Source organism: Pseudonaja textilis, chromosome 17 (genome assembly GCF_049901715.1).
Source record: "Pseudonaja textilis isolate UNSWEBS1 chromosome 17, rPseTex1.2, whole genome shotgun sequence".
Lineage (NCBI taxonomy): Eukaryota > Metazoa > Chordata > Lepidosauria > Squamata > Elapidae > Pseudonaja > Pseudonaja textilis.
This window is the reverse complement of record NC_142006.1, coordinates 7087450-7114688: the sequence shown is the minus strand read 5'-3', so window position 1 is coordinate 7114688 and position 27239 is coordinate 7087450. Positions and strand designations below refer to the sequence as shown.

Sequence of the window (27239 nt, the reverse complement as noted above, 5' to 3'; positions counted from 1 at the left end):
CCATAGCCCTGGGTGTTTATGTATGCATGGAAGGGTAGATAACTCCATGACAGTGATTAAATCCACAGTCAGATAGTAGGATAATTGAGAATGGCATTTCTACTTCCACAGCACTTCTAACTTGGCAACGCAGGAGTAGAAACGAACAGTACGGGAAAGTCGCGGCTTTTCCGCTGACTATCCAAGAAGCGCCCCTATTACTTTACTCTCAGAAGAGAAGCAGGGTGCATATAGTCTCCTCAAAGACGGCTTGAGCTCCAACACACCTCAGCTCCAAGTAGCATGGATGGAGGTTAGAGACAGAATGACAGAGTTTGGAGGGACCTTGGAGGTCTTCTAGTCCACCCCCCCCCTGCTCAAGTCAGAGAGGCCTTATTGCATTTTACACAAATGGCTTTCCAGACTCTTCTTAAAAACCTCCAGTGTTGGAGCACCTAATCCTCTTGGTTGCTCTCCTCTGCACTCTTTCCAAAGTCTCAACGTCTTTTTTTATATCGTGGTGACCAAAACTGGATGCAGTATTATATTTTTGGGGTGGGGGGACAGGCATGAAATTCATTTACATGCGGTCGCTATCCCACGCCCAATCTGAAGTAGGGTTAAAATACAAAATGACCCAGCAAAATGGTACTTCCCGACAAAACAAACGAGAGATCTGTGAAATAAAATCTGTGAAATTAAAAATTAATTCGGGAGGGGGAGGGATAAAAAGTAATCTGTGAAAATAAAATCCACCATTATCCACCCACCCCAAGCATTTTTTGTACTATCTTGGGTTTTTCTGCACGTTTCCATTTACTCCGGCAGACAAAAAACTGCATTGATATAACGTACAATGGGAAAAGAGGAATATTGAAAGGAGGGCAGCTCACAGAGTCTTAAAAAGACTTATTGATTCAAAAATATAAGACAATCAGACCCATAGGCTATTTATTCCAGGCTAAATAGCACCCTTATTAGTTTACCAATGAGTTTCGAGAATGTTGCATGCAAAATTTAACTGCAGCACTCCACTTTCGGTCAAATCACCCAGCAATTCACAATCTGATCCTGGAAGGACTGTAGAATCTTTGTTAATGCTTCTCCCCGCTGCAAAAGAACCCATCTAACTCTCCATGAGGGCCACTCCTGGGGATGGGCACCACTCAGAGAATGGTAACAGATTCCATAATGCAACTGGACTCAGAATTTGCTTCGGAGGGAAGGGAAGGTGCGAGGGAGGGAGGGAAGAAGAAAGGAAGGAGGGAGGGAAGGAGGGAGGGAGAGTGCGAAGTGGGGGAAAGAGGAGGAGGAGGAGACATGACCAAAGTAAAAAAGAAAAATTAGAAAGGGGGGAAAGAAAAGGAAGAGGAGAAAGGAAGAAAAAGGAAGAAGAAAGGAAGAATCTAGCGTGGCTTGGCTCCCACATAAAGCTTAAGCCATCAATTATGGTTTATAAAAGCATGACAAGCCAAACCTTTTGGCTTCGCTCAGCATGTGAACCAAGCCACAAGCAGCATGAAACTTAACCGAGATCAGCTTACACCACCACCACCACCCCTCCCCCAAAAAACAGAGACCAGAAGAAGAATAGAGAAAGAAAAGTCAAGGAGGGAAAATCCGAAAATATGGACCAGATCTACAATGGGGAAATTGAGGCAGCCAACCAAATCAGCATCGTTCCCAAATGCCAGAAAAAAGGGAACTGGATTCATTCAACGAGCCTCTGATTCACTAATAACTGCGGCGCTACGTCCACCCACCGCAGCAAAACAACAAAAGTTGTGTGTGTTTGGGCAAACCCCCCATGCTAATTGAAGTCTTATTTAAGGGCATCGCCGGAGCTAAATGTTTAAAAGGGGCACAACTCTCTTTAACAACTGCCTTGCTTAGCGATGGAAATTTGGGCCTCCGTTATGGTCGCTTGGGTGGGGCGGGGTGGTGGTGGACTAGATGACCTATAAGGTCCCTTCCAACTCTGATTATCTGTTATCTGTAAGTCGAGGGCAAGGCTTAGGAAAACCACCTTACGAGACCTAAAGCAGAAAATCCCTGTGCAGAAAAACCGAGAGGGCTTTCGAAGGGCTCTTCCAACACATCTTCCCCCCACACACCTCCTTCTGTGTTTGTGTTGGTGTGTGCTTTTGTGTGTGTGTGTTTGGGCAAACATCCCACGCTAATTGAAGTCTTATTTAAGGGCATCGCTGGAGCTAAATGTTGCGAGGAGTTATTGAATGGGGGCAGCGCTGGCCCTCGTTTATCTCTGCAGAAACTACTTTGTCAAACCAGCATCTCTGTGGCTCCAGGCAACTCCGAAAACAGGATAATAAATAGTCTGCGGCTGAAAAATAATTAATCGCTACCCAGAGTCCAGTAGGAACTGCAGCAGAAGCGGCTTAGTGCAGCTGGGAGAGCAACCCTTGCTGGGGAAGCCGTGCTCCATCATTGGAGGCCGAGCCGCGAGCTGCAGGCAAACTTACCTCAGTGCACATGCGCGTATCTCATGGCTGATTTTCGGCCATTTTGAGGCCTTTTCGGCCTCCCAAATGGTTCGAGGAAGGCTTCTGCAGGCGAAACTAGCCCGTTTCGTCACTTCCCGTTTTTCTGAAAATACCGGAAGTGACGAACGGGCTAGTTTTCGCCTGCAAAGCCTTCCTCAAACCTTTGGGAGGCCGAACAAGGCCTCAAACTGGCCGAAAATCAGCTGTGAAGTGCAGTGCAGGTAAGGGGTCAGGTAAGGGGGTGGGCGGACGGGTTGGTATTCGAAGACTCTTGTGTTGTAAAATATTTCTTATCTGTGATTCTTCGCAGTCTCGTACAGTTTTGGCAAGGGTCGTGCTTATTAAAGTTAATTAGTTAATTAGCAGCCTTTTAACCGGGGATTCGTAAGAATCATTAAAAGGTTTCTGTTCCCTTTGGTTCGTGTTTGTTTTATTGGAAAAGGATTTGGGTCAGAACGCTATCCTACAGGTAGTCCTCAGCTTATGACCACAATGGAGGCCAACATTTCTGTGGCTAGGCAAGACGATGGTTAAGGGAGCGTTGCCCGATTTTACGAGCTTCCATGCCACCGTGGTTAAGTGAACCACTGCAGTTGTTAAGTTAGCAACACTGTTGTTAAGTGAATCTGACTTCCCCATTGACTTGTCACAAAAAGCGATGGTGTGACCCTTTTCGTGTCCCTTAGGAGCAAAAATCTCCAGAGTTGAATTGGCCCCTTTTTCTCGCATGAGCCAAGATTCCCGATTATTAACACTAGATGGCGGTATTTCCCCACCTTTCAAAAACAACCACAAAAAGGAACTTTTTTTGGGCGGGGGGCACGAATTTCCCTCTTCCCAAAACGAAGTCTCCTAAAAATCTGGTCTTAAACCGTGGCGGTAAACCGAATTCAATCTAAGATTTAAAATTAAGATTTGCCATGCTTACCTTGAGGGTCTTAACCGCCACGGTGAGGTTGTACTTCTTCCAGACGCCTTCGTACACCTCCCCGTATTGTCCGCCGCCCAGTTTGTGCTTCATTGTGATGTCCGTCCGTTTGATCTCCCACTTGTCGTAGTTGGGAGAGACCCCGTAAATGGTGGGCTTGTTCCTCTTCGGGGCGGGGTAGTGGAGAGTGATGATGAGCCCATCGGCCACGGTTGAGTGGTGGTGGACCAGCTCAGCCAATGTGTTGAAGCGGCTTTCTGACGAGACGTAAAGCTGGAGAGAAGCAAAGAGAGAGAGAGAGAGAGAGGTGAGCCCAACCGTTTTCGGAGGTTCCTCATCTACGATGATGATTGGCCGGTGATGAGCCCTTGACCTACGGCCACAATTGAGCCAGGAATTTCTGTCGCTAACCGAGATGGTCGAGTGAATTCTATTGTCCTGTTTTACGACCTGCAAGTTTTAATCTAACAATGGCAGCTAGAAACACTGTCATTCATACTCTTTCCTTTCATATGACATGTTATTCCCCGTAAAACACATTATGGGTTTGTTTGTTTGTTTTAAATTCTTCTTAGGAAAGACTTATCTTTCATTTAAAAAGCCACATTCTGCCTTCTTTTCCCCTGTGGCGCATGTCAACTTTTACAAAAGATTACAAGATGTTGGATGGGTAGCTTTCGATAGAGGTTTTTCCAAAAAAAAATCCTGCAGGTTCTTTCAAATACTGAAAAAGCGACATTATACTACACACCTTGAATTTTAACTTTCTTGTTTCCCTTCTTCCATAATCTTCACCCTGACTCTAGTTTATAGTCCAAGGTAGTCCTTGACATTTAACCTCCTTCCTTCCTCCTTCCTTCCCATCTTCTTTCTACCTTCCTTCTTTCCTCTCTCCCTTCCTCCTTTCCTTCCCTTTCTTCCACTTCCTTCCTCCCTCCCTTCCGGCAGCTGTAGGCCGGTTTCCAGTTATATATGAATACAGGCCCCTTTTAGCAACCGGAGGGAATGGCTGCTGCATTATATATGATTAATTCAAGGCAGTCTAAATGATTATCAGTCACCAGAAAATGCAGCTGGCCAAACACGAATTATTCATCCGTAGGCTTCTAGCAACAGGTTCCCTGTCATGACAAAAATCACCCTGAGATATAAGGAATATTAAAAAGAAGAAAGAAAGAAAAAGCAAAAAGGAAGAAATTTAAATCCCGCCGTCATCAAGCCACGCTTTCTGGAAGACTCCTTAAAAGATACACAGTTACAATTCTTAGGGAAACCACCGATGTTCCTTGACTTACAACTGTCCGTTTAGGGACCGTTCACGCCACTGACAAAGGGGACCTGTGACTGGTCCTCACACTTATGACCGTTGCAGCGTCCCCTGTGGTCACGTGATCAAAATCCGGGCGCTTGGCAACCAGCGTGTAATTAGGAAGGTTGCCAAATCTCTGGGTCTTTAACTTCCGATAAGCAAAGTCGATGGGCAAAGCCACATTCGTTTAACAACTATGTGATCCGCTTAACATCCGCAGCCAAAAAAAAAAAGGAAAAAAAAAGGATTATAAAATCACGCACGGTCACATAATGAGTCACTTAACGACTGGATCCCTTAGCAACGGAACTTCCAGTTCCAACTGCAGGTGTTAAGGACTGTCTCTACGTACGGCTTCTTCCTTGATAGATTTTCGATATGAGCCATTGAAAAAACAAATGACATATATTTAACCTCGTTTGCAATTTCTCCTCTCTTTTCCGCGGCCTCCTGACGCTTTTGCGAGCGGCTTCCGCCCCGATTCCCCAGCCTCCAAAAAGGGGTATATTTTCAATTCTGGCTGTTATTAACTTGTCTGATTAAATTAATAAACGCTGTGATAAGGGAAGGTTCTTCACAAGCGAAGAGCTACAACCGCCTGGCTCTACCTAGTTTCTCCTGGCAAATCCCAGCCGGGATACGAGATCTATTTTATCAAACAACTTCATATTGTCTCACACGACGGCGGCGTGGATAATGGGTCCGACGAGAATCTAATTCCGCACCGTTTCCTGGATGTTGTTTTTATTAAAAACCGAAAACCTCCAGCTGATAAAAGTGTTCTGACAAAAGGCGCCGGTGGACTTTTGGTGCGAATGAAAATCCCCTGGCTCTTATCTCTTCTTGAATAATTCTGATTAAAACAACTTCGGGGTAAGGAAAGAACCATTAATCTGTTCAGTAAAAAGCCTCTCCAGGCATTTCCACTGAGGAAGGATGGACTGGCCTCTAGTGGAAGAAGGAAGCATCGGGTGCTCCTTTTAGCAAACTCACTCAATATCATGCTTCATCCCTGAAAGCTTTCAAGAAGAGACTGGACTGCCATCTGTCAGAAACGGGGTAGGTTCTCCTGCTTGGGCGGGGAGGGGTTGGACTAGATGACCTACAGGGTCCCTTCCAACTCTGTCTTGCTTGGCGACAGAAATCTGGGGCCCCATTGCAGTCGTAAGCCAAGGGCTACCTGGAAAGAGTTTGCGTTGATCTGACACCATAAAAATGAAAATTGGAAGAAGCCTCCAACTGAAAAGCACCCAAGTACATAAAACTGGTCCCTTGTTGTGTGCTGGTTTTTGGCTGGACAGCTTCACCCCAACTCACCTTCCCGTCTGAGGCGGTGTTGATCCGGTAGTGGTAGACTCTCCCCTCGTATCTCAAGGAAATGGATCTTTGACCAGGGCTGCTTTCACTTTCCCGTACCAAAAAGCTGCCATTGATCCCACTGCTGAGCAGGTACTCGGCTGCGTTGCGGGATACCGGGCCGTGGTACCACGAGTGCTTTTCCAAGCTGTTGACGGGGGTGATGTAGTTGCTGGGCACCCAGCCTTGCCCATTCTTCGTCTGGGCTTCGCACCATTCTCCGTTGTGGTTGTAACCCAAGACGCGAAGTTTTTCCCCTTTGGGGAGAAAAACACAAACAACAACCACGATCGCAACAACTCTGGGAATTGTCGGAAGGCTCCTTGGAGAGGGCGGTTCACAAGAAGCAATTAAAACGCGGTGAAAGTGCGAAAGAAAGGGAATGTGTGCAGTTCAGGGTTGAACTGTGGGGTCCTTGGTGGTCTCTGAACTTCCAGGCCTTTCATGGCCCAGCTAGATAACATAATCAGTGCTGGTTTGTGGAGGAGGAAGAGGAGGAGGAGGACTTTGGGGTCTGTGGTTTCCTTACAGACGTTTCATTACCCAACTAGGGAACCTCATCAGTGCTAGGGGGGAGGGAGGTTTGCAGAGTGGAGGACTGTGAGATCCGTTGTGCTCTCTAAACTTGATTATTTTCTTGTAGATGTTTCATTAGCCAACTAGGTAACATCATCAGTGTTACAAGGGAATGGGGTTTGCCGAATGAAGGAGGAGACTGTGGGTTCCTTTACGCTCTCTAAATCTTCTTTTCTATGCAGACATTTTAGTACCCAAGTAGGGAATATCATCAGTGCTGGAAGGGTTGGCTCTTGGTTTATATACAGTGGTAAAATAAAACAGCAACCCCTTTTTTTAATAATTAAAAAAGATCAACCCTTAACTGCTCTGTCAGGGACACTGGAGAGCATCCATATGATGCCACAGAAGCCAATTTTTTCCCTTTTTCTTTTCACTCAAACAACCATACTCCTCTCCCTCCCTTAACGCAAAACCAAAACCAGTTATTTGTGATCTGGGAAGGATTTGCCTCCAGCAAAATCCAGAGGAGCCGCCACTATTTTAAGGTGATTATTGTATTATTGTACAAGCAAGCAACAAGTAGCTGGATAAAACAGGGGCCTTTTAAAACCCTGGGGTTTTTTTTTTTCCAATTTTTTTTTTTCCTCTGAATTTTTGCAGGTTCAGCCGGAGGTCAAAAACCCTCCGGGTGACAATTCGTGCATGATTTTAAGAGAGGCTGCCGGTGCTTTTCTTAACATGAAATTTTAAGAGCATTTTCTTAACGTGAAATGCTCTTCAAATTTCCAGGTGAGCTAAAAAAGAAAAAGGGAAAACCGAACTTGACATCCGATCAATTCATTCTCGCCAAGGTAAATTCCTTCCCCGAAATGCCACCCTCTTCTCTTCCTTCCCGTTCGGGCTTATCCCCGTGTTGAGGACTTACTTACCTTTGGTGATGCTGAGAGTGTTGTCCCCGCTGGCGACGAAATCATACAAGGCCACAAAAAGATTGGGATCATTTTCTCCCGGACCAGAAAGGAGGTTTTCTTTGGAATTCCAGCGGGCAGCTTCGCTGAGACTTTGGGGCTCGAATTCGGAGGCGACGGGCCGTTGAAGCGCTTCTAGTAGGAAGAAAAGTTGAAGGAGAAAGAAAGGAGAAGAAGTGAGATCATGTTCTCGCCCGAGGATTTGAGCTCTTGCTCTTCTGTTCTCCCGTCGGCTGAGCCTACCCATGTTTTTGTTTTTGTTTTAAATTAAAAAGAAAGAAAAAAAAATTATCAGAAAAGCACAACGGAAGAAAAAGCGAAGGAAGGGAAAGGTCTTGCAATGGCGAAGTGAATCGGTCCATTGTGAGGCCTGCACAATGCCACAACCCTAGGGTATATTCACGTGAATTCTCTTGAATTCAATCCGAGGGGATTGAATGGGATTCCCCTGAACAAAGAGGGATTATTGGAGAAAAGGATTCCATGCAGCCTAAATGCAACCCAGCATTGAAAAGTCTGAATTGCAGAGGATCTGTATGAATACTTAACTGGAAAAAAGGGAATATTTGGCTTTTTGTACCTAACAGTTCTTCTGTCACATACTCTTTCTCTCTCCTTTCTCTCTCTCCTTCTCTCTCCTTGTTCCTTTCTCCTCTTTCTCTCTCATTATTTCTCTCTTTCTCTCTCATCGGTTTTCTTTCTTTCTCTCTCCTCTCAGTTTCTTTCTCTCTCTCTCTCTCCTTTTCTCTCTCTCTCTCTCCTTCTCTCTCATTGTTTCTTTCTCCTTTCTCTCCTTCTCTTTCATTGTTTCTTTCTCCTCTTTCTTTCCTTCTCTCATTGTTTTTCTTTCTTTTCTTTCTCTCTCCTCTCAATTTCTTTCCCTTTATCTCTCTTTCTCTCTCTCTCTCCTTCTCTCTCATTGTTTCTTTCTCTTTCTCTCTCTTCTTCTCTCTCATTGTTTTTCTCCTCTTTCTCTCTCCTCTCACTGTTTTTCTCTCTCTCTCTCTCTCTTTCTCTCTCCTTCTGTTTTTCTCTCTCTCTCTCTCTCTCTCTTTCTCTCTCCTTCTGTTTTTCTCTCTCTCTCTCTCTCTCCTCTTTCTCTCTCCTTCTGTTTTTCTCTCCTCCTTCTGTCTCATTTCTCTCTCTCTCTTCTCTACAGATCAAAGCCATTCAAAGCCCCCTCCCCAATAGCTTGTATTTCACTATTTGGTGTGCTGAGTGTTTCTCTCCCCACACCCCCTTTTTTTTTAAATCCACAACCAGCCACTTCAAGTCTTGTCAAAGGAGCCGAACAGGTGAGGAAAATGTTTTTAAAAACATAAATTAATGAAAGGGGAAACTCTTTCATGCCTGCTCGGAATCTAAGGCAGGAACTTAAGCATTTGTTCATCTTGCAAGATCCATGTTTACAAACAAGGAATCACCACTGGGAAGTGCAAATCGTTTCCAACAGTTTGCAGAATAAGAGCTTTTTGATCTGTTCCCCCCAAAAAACCTCTTCAATGTTAATATGGAGGAACTAGAAGAGATTCCAGCATTCCTCAAGGCTCCCAAAGCCTCAATTTATGCAGGTTCCCATTACAGGTAAGTTCTCAACTTACGTACACAAGGCAGACAGCTGTGAAGTGAGCTTTGCCCTATTTTATGACCTTTTTGCCACCATTGTTAAATGAATCACTGCTGTCAAGGTAGTAATAAAGTCATTAAGTGAATCTGTCTTTTGCATTGACTTTGCTTGTCTTTCCTTTTCTTTCCCTTCCTTCCTTCCTTCCTTTTTCTTTCTCATCTTTCCTTTTCCTTTCTCTCTCTCTTTCTTTCTCATCCGCTTTCTTTCTTTCTTTCTTTCTTTCTTTTTCTTTCTTTCTTATTAGTTTCTTTCTCCTTTCCTTTCCCGCCTTCCTTTCATCTTTTCTTTCTCTTTATTTTTTTCTTCTTCTTTCACTTCCTTCTTTCTCTTTTCCTTTTCTTCCCCTTGATCTTTAAAATGAGGATTTCAACTTCACAGGCATAATTTCTCCTTCAAAACCACCTTTTTATTATGTCGTTTCCCTTCCCCCCCCCCCGCCAAAAAAGCAAGTTTGTTTTCCCTTTTCTTTTGGAGACTTCTACCTGGTTCCCTTTTCAGGGCTTAGTAGAGGCTGCTGGGACATTTTTTCTGCACGGGTGGGAGCTGCGCACAATGCAAACGAGAGGGGTGAGCTTTGCAAACCGGCCAGGCTGAGCTGCCAAAATCTTTCTTTCTTCCGGCCACTTGAGATAATATTTACCAGGTGGCATCGAGTGGAAAAGAGGATACAAACCAAGATTGGGAGAAACCACAAAAAGGAGAGCCTGGTTAAGTGCCCTGGATTGGTATCTTGGGAGCTGAGCCAAAGTCTTTTTTTTCTTTCTTTTTAAAAAAGGAAAAAAATTGGCTCACCCAAGACATTAACTTAAAAGCCGTTGGAGGAAAATTTGTCGCTGGGAGTCGGGTTTTAGGAAGCCCGCCATGAAATAAACAAAAAGAGCAAGGAAGTTTCAGGGATAATTTAGCAGGTTGTTTGATGTGTGTGTTTGTGTGATTGCCGAGTGTGGTGGAGAAACACAATCTGGCAAGTGGCAGATCTGGAAAAATTTAAACATAGACTAGGAACATCACAGGTAGTTCTTGAATTACTGCCAATTGCTGAGTGACCACTTGAAGTTACATCACTGATTTTTTTTTAAAAAAATAAATAAATTAGACTAAGCATCTCCATTTTCTAATCATAGAGATTTTGTAGAAATATGAGTCAAGGTGCTGGTGGTAGGAGATGTTTCAGTGTCCTTGGAAGAGATCTGAAAGTGATGGATTTTAATTTAAAAAGAAAAAAAGACACAGCCTCCCTCTCACCAAGTTGTCTCGTCTCAGCCCTTCCTTTGCTCTCCCTGGAGAACTGGAGTTTCTTGGTAAGAACATGGCGGTTGTGAGAAGCTCCGGCAGCCTCATGTGAGCTCTTGAAAGGTGAGATTACAGAAACCAGGAGTGGGTTGCTGATGATCTCAGACTTTGGGGCTTTTAAGTTTTCTGAAAAGACTGCAGGTCTCTGGGGTGGCTGTGCCCGACAGCTTTCTCCGATTTAGCACACGTGCACAGCCAGGTTCATGAGGACACAACTACCAGAATTGCTTAGAGGGAGGAAGGGATGATGAAGTCAAGGAAGGAAGGATGTGGGAGGGAGGAAGGACAGTACTGGTAATGGAGTTGAACTACTTTCTGGGGCCAAACTGGAGGTGGGAACCCTATGCATGACATTATGCCCTTGAAGTAAAGGCAAGAATAGAAAACAAACAAGCAATTATGAAACGCAAAGCTTATTTGATTTGCAGAATCTCCTCGACTTACAAGCATTCCTTGAACATCTGTTCAAAGTTACAACAGCACTGAAAAAAAGCAACTTAAGAACGGTCCTCACACTTACAACCACTGCAGTAGTCCCATGGTCAACATCATCTCCTCCTCCTCCTCCTCCTCCTCCTCCTCCTCCTTCTCCTCCTCCTCTTTCTTCCCATCCAAGTACTAGCCTTGTTGCCTTGTTTTAACTTTCCAACATAAGCCAAAGTCAGCCAGATGTTGCCACCTGCTTGGGGCCCAGAATCGATTTAGATAGATATTATTTTACATGGGAGCCTGGAAAAAGCCTCCGATCGGAGCCAAATCCTTCCAAGAGCGAGATTGAATCCTCCCTATACGATACTTTAGAGATGATTAAAAAACCTTCCAAGGCTGGAAACGAAGGAAGAAGAAAACGACCGCCATCTTCCTGTGGTAATTGCTCTCTTTATTCTCCACAAACACTGGCCAAGTCCACAAATTTGGCCCTTGCTCTGAGCTTCATCTTTTGAGAAAGATGGAGAGGAGTCGAGAAAGGGTCAAAGAAGGGCGGGGCATCTGGGACGAAGGAAAGCCTGGAAATGGAGCATGGGTGGAGATAGGATCACGCCCTCCAGATGCCTAAAGAGGGACAAGTAGAAGATGGTTTAATGTGATCTCCACCCACTCAGGACATGGAAACACGATCTTCAATGACAAGTTGGCCGATTCCTAATTCCTGAGTGTAAAAATGAGAGACCTTCAACAGAAGAATGAAGTTTTGGACCCATGGGGAGATTTCCTTTTGTTGACTGTGTTGAGATATAATACAGAATAAGAGAAGGAAACTTGGAGGTCTTTGGGTCCAACACTGCTCTCCTTGATGAGTTTCCATCCATGGCTTCTTGTCCTACCTTCTGGTGCTGTGGAGAATAGAATGTAACCCCTTCTTCTTTGGGACAGTCCCTCAAATATCATGTCACCCCTAGTCCTTCTCTTCTTTAGACTAGACATACCTAGCTCCCTCAATCGTACATATGTTTTAGCTCCAGAGCCCTAATCATCTTTGCTTCTCTTCTCTGCACTTTTTCTAGGGTCTCAACATCTTTTTTTATATCATGGTAGCCAGAACTGGACACAAGCATGGTAAAAGGACAGTTATCAGCAAAAGTGTAGAGACTGAATGTCGTGCTAATGCACGACAGTGAAAAAAATGTTGAGGGCCTTCAAACTATCAGGAGATGGAGAGATAACACCAATCTAAAGACTGCAGATCGTTGGAAGCCTTCTTGTACCTAAATGGAATCACAAATGAGATCCTAGCAGCCTTCAGAAGTCAGAAAATCAGGCGCGCTTAGTTTCTTCAGAAAAGGCGCACAAATTGCAAGCTTCGACAAGCCTGTTGAAAGGAGTTGAGGGATCCACTGGATCCATGCTCAAGGCCCAAGTGTATCAAACCCCAAATCCAAAACAGGAAGCGTGGTCCTCCTTCATCCGCTCAACCCCCTTTTTGGCAATCCCTAACCACAACAACCTCTCAACTGGAAGTTCGAATTTCCTGCCGTTTTATGAGGGTGGAAACCCAGCTCCTGACCCCGCATAAACGCTAGAGTTTCCTCTCTGTGTCCTCCAGACCATCATTCCTGGCTTCCAAAACCAACCCCGGTCACCTGACCAAACATAAGAGGCTCAGCAACATGGTCATATGACCGTTTTTGTACAACGGTTCTGCCGAAAATGGACACTTTCTGGTTTTCGACAAAACTATACTCCAACCCCCCCTCTCAAGCAGGAGACCTTCCACCATTCCAGACAAGTGACTGTCCACTGGACTGCCTCCAGTGATGGAGCTCTCCCACAAGTTCTGGTGGCAGGCAGTTCCACGGATTAATTCTCACTGTCATGAAATGTCTACTTCATTGTAGGTTTGGATCTCTCCTTGATTGGTTTCCATTTGTTACTTCTTGTCCTGCCTTCGGGGGCTTTGGAGAATAGTTTGTCCCCCTCTTTTATTGTGACAGCCCCTCAAATATTGGAAGGTTGCTACTTTACCAATATTCTCCTAGCTTTTCACCTAACGCGTGGTTTCTTAATTAGGTCCCAACTGGGAACCTTTGGGGACTGGAGGCTGTATTAAAATTCCCTTGTCTGTGGTTGTTGGTCCAGTGCAGTTGGGTCATGAAACATCTGCGAGGAAGCCACCAAGCTCAAGAGAGCACCGAGGACCTTACAGTCCTCCTCCTCCTCCTCCTCCGCATACACCCCACTCCCTTCTAACACTGATGACACCACCTAGGTGGGTCGTGAAACGTCTCAAAGAGCACCAAGGGCCCCACAGTTCAACCCTGAGCCACAAACATCCTCTCCTATCCGTTAACTTGTCTTTGCTTCGACTTGATGATCAAGAAAAATACTTGTTTTTGATTCAGCATCGTTTATAAACAAGAGGAGGGGCTCGTTTGAATCCACTATTTCAAACTTTTGGGTTTCGGGGAGGATTTTGTATCGGGGGGGGCATCTTTTGATGCTCCAGCAACCCACAGGGCTGACTGGCTGGAGAAAAATCACGTGATCTTGTTTCTGCTTTCAAAACTGACAGGCGGAGAGGGAGGAGAGAAAAAAAAAAGAAGAAGAAGAAGAAGAATTCTTGGCCCGCCTAATGCTTGCAATTGAGTGGCATCCAGAACTCCTGACTAATCCACCATTGAAATCCTGGAAAAACAAAGGTTATTAAGTACAATACCACGGGAAAGTGGCGGGGGGGGGGGGAAGGGAGGAAAGAGAGATTTCTCCTCCGTTCGGAAAATAAGATACGCAGCAGTGCAACGATGCGACGAAGGGACTTCACCGAATCCAAGCGGAAAGTATGCGACGAGCTACAGCAAACATCTTAATGGCCAACATTCCCCAGAAATGCCATAATTGATACGATTTAACCCTTCCCCCTGGTTGAAGGAGGCCCAACGCATGTTTTCCCTCACTCTTCACATGGATTGTAAATTCGTTCCTCTAAATCCAAACTCCCAAAGAATTTGCAATGAGGGGAATCTGAAGGGAACATTAAATTTGGAAGGAAAATAGATGAAACTCAAAGCAACCATTCTCACAAACGCATCCTCCCCCCTCTCTCCTCCCCCCCAAACAGACTTTTTTTGGCCTTCCTTAGATTGGCTTAAATCAAAGCCTTTGTTTTCTTCTTCCTGAGTTGTGTTTAAAAATTCTTCTTGGAAAGTCAAAGTAATTTTGTCTTTAAAAAAAACAAAAACCCACCAACATGGAACTGGGGTATTTGATACCCAAAAGGCTTAAGTTTTTTTTCTTTTCTCACCAACCTTCTTCAATGTTCCTCAACCATACATGGAAGGGAAAAGTAGCACAACTTTTTTTTGTGGGCTAGAAGTTAATAAAAATCACCTGTTTGGCAGTATCTTTTTCCCATGCTGGAAGGGGGAGAAGAGGAGGAGGAGGAGGAGGAGAGGGGAGGGAAGAGGAAGAGATGGAGAAGCATGGCATGAGGTTGGCCAAAGGGAAACTGAGGCAGCCAAGATCCACTGCTTATTCCATTGCCTTATATTCTCCTGGAAAAGGGAGGGAAGGAAGGAAGGAAGGAAGGAAGCAAGGGAGGAGGGAGGAGGAAAGGAAGGAAGGAAGGAAAGGAAAGGAGGAAAGGAGGGAGGGAGGGAGGGAAAGGAAGGAAGGAAGGAAGGAAGGAAGGAAGGAAGAAGGAAGAAAAGAAAAGAAAAGAAAGAAAGGAGGGAGGGAGGGAGGGAGGAAGGAAGGAAGGGAAGGAAGGAAGGAAGGAAGGAAGGAAGGAAGGAAGGGAAGGAAGGAAGGAAGAAGGAAGGAAGAAAGGGAGGGAGGGAGGGAGGGAGGGGAGGGAGGAAGGAAGGAAGGAAGGAAGGAAGGAAGGAAGGAAGGAAGGAAGGAAGGAAGGAAGGAAGGAAGGAAGGAAGGTGTCAGGGTTCTGGCAGTTACTCCAATTATATGTTTTATAGATGACAGAAGGAAGGAAGGAAGGAAGGAAGGAAGGAAGGAAGGAAGGAAGGAAGGAAGGAAGGAAAGGAAAGGAAAAGGAAGGAAGGAAGGAAGGAAGGAAGGAAGGAAGGAAGGAAGGAAGGAAGGAAGGAAGGAAGGAAGGAGAGAGAGGGGAAGGAGGAAGGAAGGAAGGAAGGAAAGGAAGGAAGGAAGGAAGGAAGGAAGGAAGGAAGGAAGGAAGGAAGGAAGGAAGGAAGGAAGGTAGGAAGGTGTCAGGGTTCTGGCAGTTACTCCAATTATATGTTTTATAGATGACAGAAGGAAGGAAGGAAGGAAGGAAGGGGACAAGGACTTTGAAAGTTCCTAATTCATCCCCCGCCCCAAAGGAGCCATTCTTCTCCAAATGCACAACCGAGTCCACTTTCTACAAGGACTTCTGCTCAGACAAGGAGGCCAATTCCAGGCCCACAGCAGAACTGAGAGGGGGACAAAACCACAAAATCTACTGTTCAACCACGGCAGCCCCGGACTTACCTTCCAAATAACAACTGGAAGATGAAGAGAGTCCCTTTTTTGACTTACAACCGACTAATTTCAGGCAAATCTCCAACATTTTCATTGGTTAGAGGAACACCTCCAGCCCGATGCTCTCCACGGACGCCCCCTCCCCTGATTTTCGTCTCCTCTTCTCTCTCAACTTCCAGGTCCAAAACAAAAAACAAAAAAACCTTCTCTGCTTTCTGTACAAAAAAATTAAAATAAATAAATTCCACTATAAATCCAGCCTTCTGAGAACCGTTAGTTCAACGCCGGCCATTCCATCTCTGACACTTCCCATCGCGTCTCTCCCCAAAAGTTAGACGCCGCTTCTCCTTCGCTTTGCATTCTTAAAGGCTTCCTTAAGCGACTCCGGCAGAAAAGAAAAGAAAAGAGAGAAGTTGGCTTTTTCAAAAGGGAAAGGAAAAAAAAAAAAAGAAAAAGAGGAGGAGGGGAAATGGAGGGAGGGAGAGAGAGAGAAAGAGAGGGAGAGAGAGAGAGAAGTTACTTGGAGCAAAGGCTCCTAAATTTCCCCAATCTGTCCGTCCAGGGAGGGGAGGCAGACGCTTGATTTGCTAAGCTTGAATTGCCAACAAAGGCCTTCCTTCATTCTTTGGCGTGACATCAGGAACGCCTGGACCGCCCACTGCACATACTTAACTCCTAAGAGTCCTGGTTTTATTGAGACCAAAAACAGTCAAGCATGTAACTTGAGAGAGAGAGAGAGAGAGAGAGAGAGAGAGATGGTGGGGAAATTCCTAGCGGGAGAAAAACATCCATCGTCGGATGTCCTCTGTCATCCTGCCGGGTTTTATTTCAGCAGGAGGTCAATCAATCAGAATGGGGCTGGAAGGGACCTTGGAGGTCTTCTAGTCCAACCCCCTGCTCAAGCAGGAAACCCTATACAATTTCAGACAAATGGCTGTCCGGTCTTTTCTTAAAAACCTCCATTGATGAAGCACTGAACTTCTGGTGGCAAGCTCTTCCACTGGTTAATTGTCCTCACCGTTAGGAAGTTTTAATTCCAGGTTGCTTCTCTCCTTGATGAGTTTCCATCCGTTGCTTCTTGTCCTGCCTTCAGGGGCTTTGGAGAATAGCTTGACTTCCTCTTCTTTGGGGACAGCCCCTCAACTACTGGAATCCTGCTATCACGTCACCCCCTAGTCCTTCTTTTCTCTAGACTAGCCATGCCCAATTCCTGAAGAGGGGGGGAACTTGCCCCATGCACCTGGCCTGGCCACTGGGCTGTTTCTGTCCGCTTCTTTCTTCTTCTGCTTTTGGCTGCACACAAGGGAAGCAGCAAAAGTCTGTCTTTCTCTCCCCCAAACTCTGCCAGAAATGAGTCTTTGGTACCCTGCAAGGCCTCCTGCGCCAAGAGGCTGCGCCGGCAAAGACTCATTTCTGGCAGATTTTGAGGGAGAGAAAGAAAGACTTCTGCTGCTTTCCTTGCATGAAGCCAAAAGTCTCTCTCTCTCTCTCTCTCTCCCCCTGAGAACGGAGCTGGATCCTGCGATCCCAAACAAAGAATTATCGATCGGTAGGAAAATAGGGTGGGGAATTTTCCTGCAGACTTTTTGGGGGATTTTCCCCCCCAAAAGGGTTTAAAATTATGAGTTTGGTGGTCCCTGAGGTCCAAAAGGTTGGCAACCCCTGGACTAGATGACCTCCAAGGTGACCTTTCCAACCCTATTATTCTATGTTCCATCCATGCTGGTGCTTTTTCACAACAGTATGGAAAATGTAGACCGTCCCCTTTTCCTGGATGTTTTTTTTTTCTTCAATTCTCCTCTACTGATGTTTTTTAAAATTCCTTGAGTCTCTTCCCCCATCTGATAATTAACAAGATTCAGTCCTGTTGGGCTCTTCAAGATCAGCTGTCAACTAGATGCTATCAACCAGGATCCCTCATTTTCCAACAGTCTCTCTGGGTTTTTTTTCCCCCTTGTTTTCAAAGAATCCAGGAAGGAAGAGTCGCTTGGCAGAGGAGACCAGAACGAAGCCCCGCTATTTTTTTTAATCTCACAATGGCAGGAAGGAATTCCTGTTTAGATAGCCGTCCCGCCATTTGATATCTGTTGTTTGGTTTGCCCTGGATTCTCTCCCTGGTTCCTAAGCTTTCGATCTAGCCTTCAAACCCGAACGACGTCCCCTTGCAAAGCCTGAGGGATTTTCACCCCTCCTCTCCCTCTTATTTCCAAGGTGGGTCAAAGTAGCGCTATCTTGGATCAAAGGAACTGGGTGCTTTCAGAAGTTGTGGTTTTGAAGAAGAGGTTGGACGACCGTTTGTCCGGAATGGGATAGGATATCCTGCTTCGGTAGGGAGTTGGACGAGAAGGTCCCTTCCAACTGCCTTGTCTTGCATATTCTGATCAAGGGTTTCCAGAAGTGGTTCATAGGGAGGAGCTACTCAAGACGGTCCTACTCCCAGTCATTAAAGGAGAAGAATTGAGGGGGGAAGAGGAGATAACTCAAGAGAGGAGATATACAGGAGGAGCTACTACTCTTTCAAAGCTGTAACCGTGATTGAGTTCTGACTTGGATCAAAACTCGCTTAAGGTTGAACATCTTTTCTGCTGGAGATGTTTTGGGAGAAGCTGGGTGGATGGTCAGAATAGAGTAACAGAGTTGGAAGGGGACCGTGGAGGTCTTCTAGTCCAACCCCCTGCCTAGGCAGGAAACCCTACACCACTTCAGACAAATGGTTATCCAACATCTTTTTAAAAACTTCCAGTTTTGGAGCATTCACAGCTTCTAGGTGCAAGTTGTTCCACTGATTAAATGCTCTAACAGAGATACCACACAGGTAATCCTCAACACCCAACCATTTCTTTGGAGAGTGTAGTGCTCTCAAATATTTATTTTCACGTGTTTTGAACTACAGAAATCCACGGGTTATTAGCCAGCAACATGACCTGCTATAGCATTAGGATGCGGCTTAAGTCCCCATGGATCAATTTCCCCTCTGGATTTGAACCCAGGCCATTGGAATGTCCACTGTGAGAGTTGGTCAATGGTGACTCACCCACACCTTCATCTGGTGACACCTTGAACCAACTGTAGGGTCCGTGTTGCTCTCTGAGCTTGGTGGCTTTCTTGCAGACATTTCATGACCAAAACTAGGTGACATCATCAGTGCTACGATAACATCAACAGTAGCACTGACGATGTTACCTAGTTTGGTCGTGAAATGTCTGCAAGAAAGCCACCAAGCTCAGAGAGCAACACGGACTCCACCAATCCTCCTCCTTCCTCAACTTTCTCCTCCTTCTCCACTCCACACACGCCCCATTCCCTTTTAGCACTGACGATGTTGCCTAGTTTGGTCACGAAACGTCTGCAAGAAGGCCCTACAGCTCAACAAATATTATCTTCTAGCTTGTCTCAAGCACTCCGTTTAATTTTTTTCCCTCTGAAACTTCCAAATGATGAGAGAAAGAGAGAGAGAGAGAGGAACCCAAATTCCTTTGCAGGCTGAGATGAATTAAAGCCCCAAACCAGAACCCACCCTTCCACTTCTGGAAAGAAAGCTGCCCTTCCAGGCCCACGAAAGGAATCATTGTGTGGTGCTCAGTCACGACAGAACTGACTAATCCATGCCTTGATAAGCAGAGTTGAACGCAGGGGGAGGGGGAAGGCAGCAAACCACAAGAGGACCCAAGATTTCGTAATGGGGGTCTCACTTCTGGGAAACTGCTCGGCGGGGCTGGTCACGAGAGCAAAGCCTGGAACGAAAGGAGTCCTCCTTAAGCGCTTCGGCTTGCTGTAACTGGAGGCCCGTCTCCAGCTGCCCAGATGCAGGATTCCAGAAAGAATTCCAATGGAATTACTAAATGGGATTGCTAAGCACCCCCCTTGCCTTCCCTCCCCCATTACCCCTCCAGTACGCCAAGCAACAAGGTTAACGCGCTCAAGCCAAAGGACTAAGACTGAGTCAGAGAAAGTTATTTGAACAGCCTTTCTCAACGCCAGCTCAACCTTTTTACTCTCCCTCTCCTTCCTTTCTCTTTCTCCCCTTCTCTTTTCCCTTCCCTTCTCCTTCTCCCTTCCGTCTCCTTCTCCCTTCCTTTTCTCCTTTCCTTCTCCTCCTTCTCCCTTTTTCCTTCTGCATCTCCTTTCTCCTTTTTTTTCTTCTCTTTCCTTTCTCTTCACCTTCTCCCCTTTTCCATCTCCTTCTCCCCTTGTTCTCCTTCTTTCCTTCACCTCTTCTCCTTCTCCCCCTTTTTCTTCTCCATTTCCCTTTCTCCTTCTTCTCCTCCTTAATGGATTTCCTTCATCTTCTCCTTCCTCCCTTTCTCTCTCTCTCCCTTTCTCCTGTTCCTTCTTTCCTTTTTATTTATTTTATTTTTATTTAATTGATTTGTCAGTCGCTTACAAGATAATAGGTATAAGTATATACATAGTTATAAATACATGAAATGGGTACATATAAGAAAAATAAAAGAAACAATAGGACAGGGACGGTAGGCACGTTGGTGCGCTTATGCACGCCCCCTACAGAACTCTTAGGAAAGGGGTGAGGTCAATAGTAGACAGTCTAAGGTTAAAGTTTTTGGGGTTTGGGGAAGAAACCTCAGAGTCAGGTAGAGGATTCCAGACATTGACCACTCTGTGGCTGAAGTCGTATTTCCTGCAATCAAGTTTGGTGCGGTTAACCTTGAGTTTGTATCTGTTGTGTGCTCTTGTGTTGTTATGGTTGAAGCTAAAGTATTCATTGACAGGTAGGACATTGCAATGTATGATTTTATATACCATACTTAGATCAGACCAAAGGCGGCGTAATTCAAGGTTTTCTAGGTCTAGAATTTCACGTCTGGTGGCAGAAGTTATTCTACAATGAGTAGAGGAGTGGAGAACTCTTCTTGTTTCTTGTTTCTTCTTTTCCTTCCTTCCTCCCTCCCTTCTCCTCCCACTCCCTCCTCCTCCTCACATTCCACCCTTGCTAAGATGAGTAGAAATTCAAACAATATTTCCAGAGCTTCGTAACCGAAATGGAAATGTTTAGGATGGGTGGGACAATTGAGACTTCCACTATTTTTAATGAAAACACAGATATGTTCACTGGTCGGGACGCCAAGGCTAAGCTTGTTCACCTTCAACTTGCCTCAGTTTTTAAAACCTGTTGCACTGGGAATAATCCCATCTGCCAATCTTGCCATGAATCATGTCAGGAGGGACCAAACCACCTTTGGAAGTCTTTTTTTTTTTCCCTCTTAAGCCAGGGTGGGGCATCTATTTTCCTGTTGAAAGTTACATTCACGGGTTACAAGGCCAGACCCAGAAGCTAAAACTACCTCCTTCCTCAACTCATCAAACAGTTTAAAACATCAAAGGTAAAATCATAGAGCTGGAAGAAGCCCTCATAGAGCTGGAAGAAGAGGTCTTCTAGTCCTGCTCAAGGCGGGACACCTTATACCATCCCCATCAAATGGTTTCCAATCTATTTTTCAACACTTCCAGGGATGGGGCACTCACAACTTCTGAAGGAAAGCTCTGATTAATCCCTCTGTGAGGTTTGAGGCCGGAACACTGATACCTCCTGAGTTCTCGGCGGTGAGAAGGTTAAGATTTGGACCATTTTTCCTCCTTACTGGCTGGAGGACAAAACCCCTGGAGGATATCTTAGATCGAAGAGAACACGTATGCGTCTATCAAGGGAAGCTCCATCAAACTCAACATCTACTCCCAACAGAGGTTCAGCAGATGGTTGCTGCTGGGCCCACTTCCAACATCTAGCAGATGACCAGCGCCATGGGGAGACAACCCAGGTCATACACAATCTCATCTTTGAGAGAACGAGGGTCTCGCTGCAGAAAACGCATGTCTGCAAGCACACCCTTCAACTGCAGACACAATCGTGATCTCATTAGGGCACCAACAAGTGTGTTTTCTATCTTAACATGCTGTTTGGAGGGGGGGGGTATTATTTGAAAAACCTCTCGCTCAAATAAATACATACCAGTTGTATTTGGGGAAGGAAACTATGTGTGGTGGGAAAAACAATCTGGAAGAGGAGGAGACAGAAAGCCAAAGGAGAAAGGCACAACTTCATTTTTTTTTTTTTTAAGTAGGAAAAGATGGATCCAAGTCCAGGCTAACATAACACAGTTGCTGGATTCACACAACATACAGCCCTCAAACAAATCCAACGATGCTAACCTGTCTATGTTGGTCTTCCTGAAGGAAGCATTAAATCTTATATACCTATTTTACCTTAGCCCACAGCCAGGCTAGGATTCGAACCAAGCCAGGATTCGACCATGGTTTTACATGGTTCGGGCTGGATGTGAGTCACCAGAATGAAATCTGTGACCTTTAGCTTGGTAGCGATGCAAAAATGGCAACTCTTATTTTACTCTCTGAATAAAATCCAATTTTATACTAGGATGCAATGCCCTGAAGGACCATTAGATGGCAGCAAAATTTAGAGCTTTTCTGTTGCTCTCTGACACCACCTAGTGTTGCTCTGGAGGTCTGCAATGCAGATCAAGTAAAAAACTCACCAACTTACAGCGTACAGGTTGTCCTAGCTAGACTTATGACCCTAATGGAACCTGGGATTTATGACAGTCGTACGTCGAGGCACATAACTAACCCAATTTTAACTTGGGACACTACAATGATCATAAACATGCACTAGTTGCCAAGACTCTGAATGTTGATCACATAACTATGGGGGGAGTGCTGCAACGGTCGTTAAGTCTGAAAAAATGGTCATAAGTCCCTTTGTAACTTTGAACGGTAACTAAACAAGCCGTTGTAAATCAAGGACTATCTCTTTCAGAAAAAATGGCTGTCCAGTCTCTTCTTGAAAACCTCCAGTGATGGAGCTCTCACAAGCCTTTCCACTGATTAAAAAGCTTATAGCAGATCAAAAGCCTTGGCGTTGTTGGAAGAAGAGAAAATAAGTACACACACACACACACACACACACACCAGTCTCTCACACATGCACACAGCACAGCAGCCCTCTACAGTTCATCTGAAAAAGACGGGAGAATTCGAAGTATTTACAACATATGACTTTTTTGGTTTTAATTTATTGTCTCCGTGCATTTATTTTAACCCAGTACGTGGCCTGGAGCATCTAACGAAAGCTGGGGACGCTTAAAATAAAAGGAAATAAACCAGTAAGCCACCCTTCTAAGTAGAAAAAAAAAAACTCTTTCCAAAGTTCTCTGCGACGCGGAGAGGGAAGAGTTAATGGTTCCATGAAAAGAGGAACAGGCCCCGAAGATCAAATTGCATCCGAAGGGAGAAAAGAAAAGAAAAAGAAAAAATCCCAGGACTGGATGGGAGTTGAGCAAGGAGGAGCTAAGATTCTTCCAAAGTTGTTTCTAGGGTAGTTGAAAGAAACTGGGAAGGAAAAAAAAAGAGAGAGAGAGAGAGAGAGAAACAGAGAGAGAAACAGAGAGAGAGAGAGAGAGAGAAACCACCTTGGTGGATTTTCAGCCCAAAAGGTACATAGGCAGTCCTTGACTTACGATGGTTCATTTAGTGACTGTTCAAAGTGGCAGGCAGCTCAGCTAATGACTGCTTCACTTAGTGCCAGTCTCTAAGTTGAGAACTATCCGCATCAAGAGAGTAGCTGGAAGAGGAAGCCCAACGAATACCCACCACAGCTTCGACAAATGCTCTTCCGATGCAGATGCCACAAAGAACACAACATACACACACACACACATACAAAACTGCACACGTTCCCCTCTCTTCCCAAGCAGCACCCAAAAGATGCTTTGACCTACTTAAGCTCGCTTTCTAGTAACCCGGTTGTGTTGAAAGGCGCGGCGCATTAAGTGAAACCAGCCAGGTTTGGTGGGGCGGGGAGGGGGGAGAAATACTTTGGGGTTCTTGGGAGCGACTTCATGGAGACGTCGGTCGAACATTTTGTTTCTACAAGACCACAACTCTTTGGAAGCCCACGTGCTGGACCCAGGCCGGGCTTCCAGATGGCCTACTCTCTACACAAGTCATCCTCAACTTAAAACAGTTCATTTAATGACCGTTCGAAGTGACAACAGCACCGGGTGGGCGGGTGGGGGAAAGTGACTTAGGGGTGCTTTTCACACGTACGACTGTGGCGGGCCTCCCCGTGGTCATGTGATCAAAATTTCTGTTAGGGTTGAATGTGCGTTTTTGTTTTGTTTTGCTTGTTTGTTTTACTGTTCCGTATTTTATTCCCTAAGATAAAAACAATACATTTAATTTTTTTTAAAAAAATAATAATAATCCAGGTCCTTGGCAACTGGTTCATATTTATGACCGTCGCTGGGTCCCAAGGTCATGTGATCTCTTGCAGTGCCCAATTCGGTTTGAATTTGGGGAAAGAACGTAAAGCTTTAGAAGATCCAAATATTTACAACTTCTGCAAAAAAAAATAAAAAAATAAGACAACCCAATGATTAGTAACAGAGATGTGAAATTAGAAATTGTAGCAAAGTTAGCCTTCCGGTAGATTTCCCTGGTCTGCTGTGTTGGGCTTAAGGAATAAATAAATCAGCTGCACAAAAGCTGGAATGGAAAAATAATGGCCATAATAATTACAAAATAACTTACCCCCAGGAAGATGCAGAGTGGTATTTCCATAAAATATTTAAACATAAAAATGTAATAATGTTGAACTAACATCTTGCTACTGTCTAGCTGGTCGACTGTTTCCATTTTATTTCGTTTTACTGTATGTGTTTCTATTTTAATGGTATTTTTAGTGTGTTTTATTGTACCACCCAGAGAGTTACAACTATTGAGTGGCTTTAAAATGTTTCATAAATAAAATTCAGGTGGGTAAAAAACATATTTCGCCTTCTGAATGTTAGAAAACCCATCCAAAAGGATTCTTACCGTAGTTACAAACTATAGAGCGTCAATTTAAAATTAGGGGGTCATTTGAATGGGTTTGTATATTGGTATTTCATTAGTTTTTATTGGATTGTAATGAACCATCCTGGGGAGGAGGGGAGGAGGAAGAGATCACTAAATCACTGGGATTAAACTGAAAAAAGGAAGAAAGGAAGGAAAAGAAAGAAAGAAAGAAGAAAAAAAGAAGGAAGGAAGGAAGGAAGGAAGGAAGGAAGGAAGGAAGGAAGGAAGGAAGGAAGGAAGGAAGGAAGGAAGGAAGGAAGGAAGGAAAAGAAAGAAGGAAGGAATATATTGATAGATGGTGCAATCTAAAAAGGTACCGGAGGTAGGCAGGCAGTCTTCTACATAGGGATACATGGATGGAGAGAGAGAGAGAAGAGGTGGAGTTCTGGATGGATGGATATGAATAGATATGAATAGACAAGAGTTTAAAGACCAATATAAACACTACACAAAACAAATTATGAATAACATGAAATATTTGCCCTTACAAATAAACGGTAAGGGATATTGCTAGAAGAACTACTCAAATAACCCCTGGATTGAAGGTCCCGGGCACTTTTCAAGCCCCAAAGAGCAAATCGCATCCCCTCAATTCCACAAGATTTCACCGCTCTGGAGATGTTGCATCACTAACCACAGCCATTGCTAATGCAGCAGCCCTTCCTAAAGACCTTCTCCTTGTCTCATTCCCCACTTCCTTTCTCCGGTCTCAGCCACTTCCTAAGAACCTCAGCAATTTTATTTGGTTCGTCATGAACTGTCAATCGGTTTTGAGAGTGAAGGACATCAGCAAATCCTCTGGTGTATGCAGCACCGTTCAATTTTATCAAGCTTACTTGATAGGTCTTCCACTGCCCATGGCCCAAAGTGGTTTCATCCAACTCTGGGAGGGAGATTGATTTATTTATTTTTGATAAAGTGATGGGGAAGACACCCAAATCCCTGTCTGGCTTCCCTGGTCCAAGGACCTTCGGAGAATATATTTCTGAGCCAAACGGACAGGATGCTCTTAGATAATTTGCCACGTGGCTTTCTGAAGTTCTCAACTTCTTCTGATGTTCATCCAAGACATATTATATATCTTCAAATCAGTTTTATATCTGCTTTTTTTTTTACTCCCTCTGATCTCTACTTCTCAGTTATACTCTCCCAGATTAAAAAAGTAGCAAATCACCATCATTTTTACATCAAATTTAACCATCCATACCCTACATATTTGACCTATCAAGTAATTATTGAAAAGTACGGATTGCAATTTGCAATAAAAAAAAGAACAAGGATCCATAAACATTTTTCTTTCACTGCTACAATGATCCATCAATACAATTTTGTAACAGCAAGAAAAAAACGTGTCCATCATACTGAAATAACCCATCGGTGCGACTGGGTAACAGTAAAAATAAAACACCAAATCCATCAGGACATAATAATCCATAAATGCAACTTTGCAACAGCAAGGATAAAATATTGTACCCATCAGAACCCTGAATTAAAACGGCAGCTCTCAGTTAATCAACCAAAGCTCGGTGCATTGATCAAGCAGAAAAACTTCACAGCCATCGCAAAGCAAATACATCGAGTTTTGGAGAGAATAAAACCAGAATTAAATAAGAAACTGAAGGTACAGCTCCAATACACACCCTTAAACATCCCAAAATCCCACAATAAAATAGAAGGCAAACTCACAGGATCAACAATAAAGGAGAATATTTGTAGTTCAAGGTTGAAAAGAGGACTCCTTGGTGCTCTCTGAGCTTGGTGGTTTTCTTGCAGACGTTTCATGACCCAAACTAGGGAACAGCATCAGTGCTAGAAGGGAGTGGGGTGTGTGTGGAGGAGGGGGAGGGGGAGGAGGGGAAGAGGGGGAGGGGGAGGTCTCCTACTCACAGGAGAATTAGATTAGAAGACTTCCAAAACCTTTCCCTCATTATTCTATTTTCTATGGATGGATGGATGGATGGATAGATAGATAGATAGATAGATAGATAGATAGATAGGATAGAGAGACAGATAGATATATAATATTAGTTTTTGTAGTATCTGTAAACTTCAATTAAATTATTACAAACATAAAAAGCCACCAAAACACAGACCAATCTCTTGAATAGGCAAATAGCAAAATGGAGTGTAAGAAATCTAATTTTCATCCACTTTTCTTCCCCTTCACTGAGTGAGTTTAATTTCCCTTCATTCGCTTTGAAGCTAAATCTAGGTTCTTCGTTCCCACAAACCTCTCAGAGTAGATACATCCCATTCCATTAAACCCAAATTCCCTGCTTTTTAAAAGACTGTCCTTGCTTATATTTTTCCACCCCTGATTTGTGCGAAGCCCCATTGAAAAGTTGGAGCAATGGACGTCACCACGATTCCCAAATCCTGTCAAATTGCCCACAAAATGTTGCAACCATTGGTTTTCTTCCTGACACAGCCTATAATACCTGCTAAAAGTCAAGGATCTGTTTTTCTGTCGTCAGAGGTTTTTAGGCAAAGGATGAATTGCCTCCTCCGATGACCCCAGAATACAAATACATCCATTAGGATGATTCATAGATTGGCTGTTGATATGCAAATGGATGCGTCAGCTGTTTTCCTCCAAAATTTTAAAAAAACAACACATATATTATGCAACCATTATCTGAAAGCCAAGAGAGGCTCCCCTGAGTCAAGGTAAGATTTCCAGTGGCATTAAACAGAAATTAAAGCTTTGATTAACTCTGTGCAGGAAAGGAAGGAAGGAAGGAAGGAAGGAAGGAAGGAAGGAAGGAAGGAAGGAAGGAAGGAAGGAAGGAAGGAGGGAGGGAGGTGAGGAAGGAAAAGAATGAGAGGGAGGGATGGAGGGAAGGAGGAAGGAAGGAAGGAAGGAGGAAGGAAGGAGGGAGGGAGGGAGGGAGGGAGGGAGGAAGGAAGGAAGGAAGGAAGGAAGGAAGGAAGAAGACTGGGCAGGAGGAAGGGAGGAAGGAAGGAAGGAAGGAAGCCT

General features: G+C 44.5%; 1 protein-coding gene across 2 annotated transcripts in view; it reads right to left on the bottom strand.

Moving 5' to 3' along the window:
• The window catches only part of ABL1 (ABL proto-oncogene 1, non-receptor tyrosine kinase), a 58742-nt gene that overhangs the window by 13743 nt on the left and 17760 nt on the right, over positions 1-27239 (bottom strand). The window contains exons 1-4 of one of the 2 annotated variants that reach the window (XM_087914304.1): positions 15401-15995; positions 7522-7695; positions 6035-6330; positions 3409-3681 (exon numbers count right to left, since the gene is read on the bottom strand). In XM_087914304.1, coding sequence (XP_087770430.1) covers positions 3409-3681; positions 6035-6330; positions 7522-7695; positions 15401-15485 — 828 coding nt within the window. In that variant the 5' untranslated portion in view covers positions 15486-15995. Of the gene's footprint in view, positions 1-3408; positions 3682-6034; positions 6331-7521; positions 7696-15400; positions 15996-27239 lie in introns of those variants that run through there. The other variant, XM_087914303.1, reaches the window with a different exon arrangement.